The following is a 7,832-nucleotide window of genomic DNA, read 5'->3' on the forward strand; positions in this document are numbered from 1 at the left end:
GTGTGTTCTTGCACAAGTAAATTTACAGTAAAGCATCAGAAGAGAGAGCTTCTTGCACAAGAGTTATTCCTTTCCCCCCTGTGGAATAAGCCCTCTTGCGCAAGAGCTCTTGCCAAGAAAGCAGTGTGGACGGGAAAAGGGGTTTCTTGCGCAAGAAACCCCTATGGCTAAAATGGCCATTAGAGTTTTCTTGCACAAGAGAGCGTCCACACTCCATGGACATTCTTGCACAAAAGCACATCTCTTGTGCAAAAGCACATGGGGGCGTGAACACGCTCTTGCGCAAGAACTTTTTGCACAAGAAGCCTGCAGTGCGGACATAGCCTTGGGGTTCTTTTTATTTAATATCATGGCAGAAAATTGGCAGGTGAATTGGCAAGACAATTTGACAGTTATACTAATGAACCCCTGGTATCTTTATTTGGCCAGGTGATGTCGCCAGTGGTTAACAATTCAGGGGGACATGAGTTTTCCGTTTTCTAACTCCAGCTTCCTAGTTTAACATTAGCAGTTTGTACAGGCGAATCAGAGACGTGCGGGTTGTGCACAGTTCGGCTGGCACCCGCCCATCGCAACAAGCGGGCCTGCTCCCCTGCAGCGCTACCGCAGGCCGGGTAATGTACAAGCCAGTTCCTTACAGGAACCTCACTCCGGGTCTTCGGGCTTGCACGCGCCGCCGGGCGGGGCTGTTCGGAGTGACGTCCCCGCCCATTCTGCCGGCTGAGGCCCTAGCCAGACTTGTGCGCATGCGCAATATGGACCCGCTACCCCCTCCCTCCGCCGCTTTTCGGCGCACGCGTCCCCCCTCGTTGCGACCATGGCGGCCGAGGAGGGGGCCCTGCCCGCCGAGCAGCGCGTGGGGCAGGTGGTGCTGCCGGGGGATGTGCTGCTGCTGCCCTCGCACCCCGAGGCGGGCGGGGAGCGGCTGTGGCTGGGCGCGAGCGCCGCGCTGCCGGGCCGGCTGGTGTGCGGGCCGGGCCTGCGGCGCTGCGGGGCCGGGCTCCTGGTCACCAAGTGCGGGCTGCTGCGCCACCGCCCGTCGGGCGGGGCCGGAGGCGGCTCGGGCGGCGCCTACTGGGTGGACTCCCAGCAGAAGCGGGTGAGCGCGCGCGCGCGGCGGCGGGTGGCGCGTGCGGCCAACGTCTCCTCCCCCCCCCCCCCCCCCGCGCGCGCTACCTCCCGCTCCGTGGAACCCGCCGCGTGATCGACCCAACGTCTGCGCCCTGCCCCTCCCCCCAGGGGCGAGTGTGGCGGGGCACAAGCGCTAAAGACAGAGCCCATTGCTACTGACATGATTCACTGGAGCAGGGCTAGTGCCCCTGAAGCGCCTCTGGTTGCAGGATTAAGCCACTTCCAGGAGCAGCAGTTGCCATTGGGGTAATAACTCCAGTAGGTTCGGCATTTTAGAACTGGCTGCTCCAATAATTACATTTAAACTCAGAGAGAAATGAAAAGGATGAAATGCACAGACCAGTCAACAACCCAAAATCACACGCTTTGCAAGCAGTAAAAGAAATCACCCCCCCCCCCCCGCACACACGTATGTTTTGGGTTGGGAGATGAAAGTGAAGGACAGTGTGTGCCTGTGAGAATGACAGGCACACATAGTGTAGGAGAGTGACAGATTTACATTGCCAAGCTCCCTCCATCCCCTTTTCTCTGTGGAAGTGGAGAGAGGAGAGACACCCTGCACAGCAAGCAGGAGGCTCGGCGGGGGGGGGGGGAGCAGCTCCAAGGCAGAGGGCAGGAGCAGCATGACAGTGGGTGGAGGGGCAACTGAAGTGCCAGTGCTTGATAGCTTCCTGGCCAAACTAGTCAGGATCACCTGTCAGAGGCTCTAAGGTCTACCAGTAGATCCCAATCTACTGGTTGGTGACCACTGAGGTAGTGGCTCCGTCCTCCCTCCCTGCACTGCTGCCTCTGTATCAGAAGCAGCAGTGCGGGGGGGCTACACGTTACAGAGAGGGTTAACCAATGAGCCCTCACACACACAAACACGCGCGTGCGCGTGAACGATATGTTTCTCTTGTTACATGTCTTAATCCTAAAGTTTGTTTTCATTTTCAGTATGTACCAGTCAAGGGAGATCATGTGATAGGCATAGTGACTATCAAAGCAGGTGATATATTCAAAGTGGATGTTGGTGGAAGTGAGCAAGCATCTTTGTCCTACTTGGCATTTGAAGGTGCAACCAAAAGAAACAGGCCAAATGTGCAGGTAATTTTGTTATATATATATATTGGCACTATCAAAGCCCTTAAAATACTGTGTTTTCACTTTCTTGCAAATTGACAATTAAAATTTCCTCATATATTTATCCGTATCTTAGTCAAAAGATGTTCTGGTATATAATAGATTTTTAGTGAAATGTACAAACATTTTCTTTGCCTTTTCTCCTAGCTTTTATGTTGGACCCTGGCAGAGGGAGGGATTTTCTTCCTTTGATCACTGACTATCACAGTATTAGTTGCCAGATTTTGCCATTCATTATACAGAGGGTGTGCAGCTGTGTCACAGGGAGGAAATGGCACTTCTGTGATAGAATAGCTCTTCAAAGAGAGAGTCTGAGATCAATTTAGGCCTAGAATTCAGGTTACATAAAACAGGCTCTTACAAAATGTGACTGTCGTGCTGTCTTGAGTGGCTCTCGACTATAGTACCTAACTCAGGGCAGACTATGAAACAGGGCAGACATGTTAAACTGGTGATGAATTATATAATTAAATGTCACCAACTCAGTAACAAATATGAACACCTGGATCATAGACAGTTCCCTTAGACATTCTTTATCTTGCCACCCAGACAAGAGGAGCTTAATGATAAATAGTTAGTTACACCAAAAATCACACCATGTTCAAGTTGCTTTGTTGCTTTCAGTCCACAAGACAATCATTTACCCCAGATCAGTTGATACTAGGGATGTAGGCGAGTAGTACCTGTCGCTTCCCATCCCCGTTAGTGCCTCTGCATGAGAGGCAGCAAGGGGGAGGAAACAGGAGTCGGCTTAAAAGCTGGTTTTCCCCAGTGTTGCCTGCCCCCTTATCCCCACTGATAGAGACAGCAGCAGGGGACATGGGAGGCTGCCACAGAGCAGGCTCTGCCCACTGCAAACCTGGCACAAGCTGGGACCAAGCAATTCCAGCTTGTGCTGATCAGGGACCACTGCAGCTCTGCCTGTGCACCTGGCTCCTACAATTAAACTGCAGAGCTGCAGTGAGGGTAGCTCCTGAACCAGCACAAGCTGGGACTGAGCACCTTCCCTTATCAATTAATCGTGAAGTCAATACAAATTGTATCGACTACACAATTAGTCAGTTACCCATCTCTTAACATCCTTAGTTGGTACTCTAGAACTTACACCAAAGACAGTGCCTGTAGCCAATCCTCTAATAAGCTATCTAAAGGTTTAAAAGTCTCAGAGATGTAGTAGGTTGTTCTCTTGAAAGTTCATGAAACAATCTACATTTTTTTTGTTAGTCTCTAAGGTGCGGCAGGACCGTTTGTTGTTTAAGTTTTATCTAAAGGTTTGTTAACTAGGAAAAGGAAATGAGTTCATTGTAAGTTAAATAAGCAAGCCTGTACACACAAATGAACCATTATCTAAATCCTAAAAGTACGAATGTTGTAATAATCTGTCAATTCCAAGTGTCCTTCAGGGCAGATTTAGGGGAAACCTCTGGGAATCTCTGCTTCAGTTTAAAGCCTGTGGCCCTATCAGAGTTCAAACAGCAGAGAGAGAGATGGAACATTTTCAAGTCTACAGGGTAAGCGTCTTTGCATGTAGCAGTTTCAGTGTGGGATGAGGCCATTAATTAACCTATTGTATCAGGATCTGATTGTGATACCCTACTTTATAGGAGGGAGAGAATTCTCGTGCCTGGGTTCACAAGTTCAGAGAAAACATTTCTAAAGTTATACAGTAAAACATAAATATATTACTATCACATGGAATACAGATGTAAAGGAGATTAGTGCATGCAGCCACTTGCAAGCATTTCATAAGAGATTAAACATAAAATGCATTCTTGTAAGAATTATACTTACTTTGGGTAAAATGAACAGGTAAACTGGTCTGATTCCAAGCTATAAGTTTTAATTTTAGCTAATGTCTGTAGCCTGGGCAAGAGCTGGCACCTTGTTTTCCAGCATTTCAACAACAATCAGTAGAAATGTTTCTGTCTGTAACATTAAATACAAATAGTCCCCGACTTACAAATGAGTTACATACCAAGGACTTGGTCGTAACTCGATCTGTTCGTAAGTCAAAGCCCATTCATTTACATGTGACCATGCTGTTCATAAACACGGATCCTACGTTCGTAACTTGGGGATGCTCTTAATGGGAGGTTGGTCGTCAGGATGAACGGTCGTAAATTGATGCCCTCATAACTCAGGGACTACCTGTAGTAACCATTTTCTGTTTGTATATGTATCCCAGCATTTCTGCATTCTGCCGACATAACAAGACAGTAAAACTGACTGAATGAAATGCAAAAGTAAACTATTAAAATTATGAAAATAAATTATTTTTAAAAATAATTTGTTTTAAATCTAAAATGAAGTTGAAATAAGGGTTTGCTTTAAAAAAATACCATGCATGAAGTTGAGGATAGCGCTGCTTTAAGGGAAAAAATCTATGTGCTACATTCCTGCAAAGGTTCCCAAGGGGTAGCTGTGTTAGGCTGTAACTGAATAAATTTAAACAACAAATAGTCTTGCAGCACCTTAGAGACTAACAAAAAATGTAGATGGTATCATGAGCTTTTGTGGGCACAACCACAAAGTGGTTTAAGTTTTAAAGTTCATTCCTGAAAAGTTCCTTTTGCAATTGCTGATGTCTTTAGCAACCTTATGTTACAGTACAAGGACTAGCTATATATCAGTGATAAAAATGTAGCTGTGTTAGTCTGGTGTAGCTGAAACAAAAAACAGGACTATGTAGCACTTTAAAGACTAACAAGATGGTTTATTAGATGATGAGCTTTCCTGGGCCAGACCCACTTCCTCAGATCAAATAGTGGAAGAAAATTGTCACAAATCCTTTGGTATATATGGTTGTGACAGTTTTCTTCCACTATTTGATCTGAGGAAGTGGGTCTGGCCCACGAAAGCTCATCACCTAATAAACCATCTTGTTAGTCTTTAAAGTGCTACATAGTCCTGTTTTTTGTTTTATCTATATAATAGGTATTAAGACCAGTAGTATCCACAAGAGGTCTGGAAGAATGGATAAATGTTGAAGCAAAAACTGCTCATACATATATATCTATTTTATTAATACATAACAATACTTTAGCAAAGAGTGTAATGACAGGTTTAAGAAAGTATATATGGGCCTGATACAATTCTCTTCCCATTGTTTGTTTTAGGTGGGAGATCTTATTTATGGTCAGTTCATTGTGGCCAACAAAGACATGGAACCAGAGATGGTCTGTATAGACAGCAGTGGAAGAGCAAATGGAATGGGAGTAATTGGACACGAAGGCCTGTTGTTTAAGGTTTCTTTAGGTCTAATAAGAAAGTAAGTATTACAACTTTTAAATTTTCAGGAATGAGAGAAGTTTTGTCACATTTTTTATTTGTGACAGTTGAGTTTGAGCTTCTTTATCTTGATGGAAAATTGCATGCACCAATGTACTTAATGCTGTAGCACTGAATGTCCATAACCAGCAGGTCTGAATAGTATGACAAGTGCAGTAACAAATGTGATAAAATTGTTCTTAGGGAATATATTTCAACATTATTGCCTGACTAAATTATTTGATCTTTGTGGTCCTAAGTTTATAATCAGCACACGAATATCATATAAAGAAGGAAGAGATGGACAATAAAGTAAAATACCTATAAATGTTACAAAACAAATTACTGGCATTTAAATTAACAAGTCTTTGGTATGTTGGCTATTTCTTTGAAAGCTGTACTCTAACCATAATTCTACTTACTCTAGACATTTTAAAATGGTTATGAAGTTTATCATTTACCTTTATTAGGTGGTAGTGTCTTGAATTGGAATTTCTTTTCTACTTGGTCTTGTTGCTACATTATTTAGAAAATATTGTGCTATCAAACTTGTGACATATAGGGGCTACTCATAAATTTGCTGTGTACGTATTCAGTGTTCAGTGGTAAGTAGAATCTATATATAGTAATTTGTATGAGAATAACATCAGTTCCTTGAACACAGTTTTCACACAGCCTTCAGTGGTATTTTCAAGCATCCTTAGAATTCTCCCTTCCAAGAAGAACCAAGAAAAGGGACTGAAGAAACAAACTAACCTTAATCAGTTTCCTCCTCCGAAAGCTATTCAGAGAAGACAAGGGAAGAGAGAGTCTGTGGCAAGAACCACCCTCTTATTTTAAAAATTTTTATCAGCAGCTCTTTCACATAGAATCTAGATGAGCTATTCCAGATTAAAATAAATCCTACTTACTGCTCAGTTGCAAAGGAGGAGCTACAATCAATTTCATTTAAATCTGGTTCACAAACACTAGTATGTCTTAATCAAACTGTATTATTGTTGCACAGTGTCACAGCAAGGTACATATTTTTACTTTAACATATTTGGATTTTTTTTTTAAATTTAACCTTCACATTAATTTTCTCTTGGTTTAGGATTTTTTTAAAAATTGAACTTGTACAAGAAATTCAACATGTTACTGTTTTGTATTACAATAAAAGTTTGAATCTATGCTTCCATAGTTAAAACTGATTCAATTGGAAGTTGCTACAGATACCTTTGTGCTACTGGTGGTATAAGCAGTAGTTATGTTATTGACTAGCAACATTGACATGTATTTCAGTTACACAATTTATTCTGACATCCCTTTTACTCTTTCAGGCTTTTAACTCCCAATTGTGAAATCATTCAGGAATTGGGACAACTGTACCCTTTTGAAATAGTATTTGGAATGAATGGAAGAATATGGGTAAAAGCAAAAACAATTCAACAGACTTTAATTGTGGCAAATATCTTGGAAGCCTGTGAGCATATGACAGCAGAACAAAGAATGCAAGCATTTGCCAAACTATCAGAGAGATGATGTAAAGAAAATGTTGGGTTCATTTGTCTTTGCAAGGATTGTAATATTTTTGTAGTAAGATGTATATTAATAACCCATTTTTAAATGCTGCATCTGCCATTTGTTCATTCTTTTTACCTACCACTCCCTCTTTCCCGATCGCTTGATCTCTTTAGTCGTCCACACTCAAGAATTCCCTCCACTTTCTCAGCAGCCGTGTTTTGATTATTATGAAACAAATAGATATAATCTTCTAAAGTCTCTCACAATAAAGCATTATTGGAGTGCACACTTGTTAACTCTTTTAACACTAATATTGGTGCCACTGCATACCAATCTGGTGCATAAAGCCTTAGTCATTTTTATCCTACAGCAATATGTTCAGATACATGCTGGTGGATCAGTCATGCTGCCTACATGAATCCTCCTGTGGCTTCCAAAAAATAGGGATTTGGAAAACGCCTTCCTGCAGCTCTTGCCAATGGGGTTTTAACTATTGCCTTTCAGTCCTGGCTGAGTGATGAGACCTCCTTGTTCTTTCACATGATGGCACCTTGTTCAGCGTTTCTGTTGTCTTTCTATGAGTGGGAGATGGCTCTTGCTGGCATTTGATGTGATCAACCGCAGTGGTAGAATTGATGCCAGAACACCAGTTGATATTTGTGCTGAGCCTGGCGAGTGGTGCTTATCTCCTTCGCTCCCTGACCATTCTGGACTGGAGCTGAAGGAATGGCCTCTTCAGCCAGCACTGATGCAGGAAGATCTGAGGCAGAATTTTATATTCCCCTATCAAAGGTTTTTTAGAATCCAGT

General features: G+C 43.1%; 1 protein-coding gene across 1 annotated transcript; it reads left to right on the forward strand.

The window, feature by feature from the left end:
• The first annotated feature begins 760 nt into the window (after positions 1–760).
• Positions 761–7,131, forward strand: EXOSC3 (exosome component 3). Its single transcript, XM_075934795.1, has 4 exons — positions 761–1,099; positions 2,068–2,217; positions 5,370–5,521; positions 6,840–7,131. Exons 1-4 carry the CDS (start codon positions 818–820, stop codon positions 7,039–7,041), a joined length of 786 nt encoding a protein of 261 aa, XP_075790910.1. The 5' UTR covers positions 761–817; the 3' UTR covers positions 7,042–7,131.
• Positions 7,132–7,832: the final 701 nt, after the last annotated feature.

Source organism: Pelodiscus sinensis, chromosome 8, assembly GCF_049634645.1.
Source record: "Pelodiscus sinensis isolate JC-2024 chromosome 8, ASM4963464v1, whole genome shotgun sequence".
Taxonomy (NCBI): domain Eukaryota; kingdom Metazoa; phylum Chordata; order Testudines; family Trionychidae; genus Pelodiscus; species Pelodiscus sinensis.

What these genes read in the sequence shown, in the direction of transcription:
- EXOSC3 (XM_075934795.1), top strand. Translation starts at nt 818, where the DNA reads ATGGCGGCCGAGGAGGGGGCCCTGCCCGCCGAGCAGCGCGTGGGGCAG. An exon ending in GAAACAGGCCAAATGTGCAG is followed by an intron (nt 2,218 to 5,369) that starts GTAATTTTGTTA and finishes TGTTTGTTTTAG; the next exon opens with GTGGGAGATCTTATTTATGG. An exon ending in TCTTTAGGTCTAATAAGAAA is followed by an intron (nt 5,522 to 6,839) that starts GTAAGTATTACA and finishes TTACTCTTTCAG; the next exon opens with GCTTTTAACTCCCAATTGTG.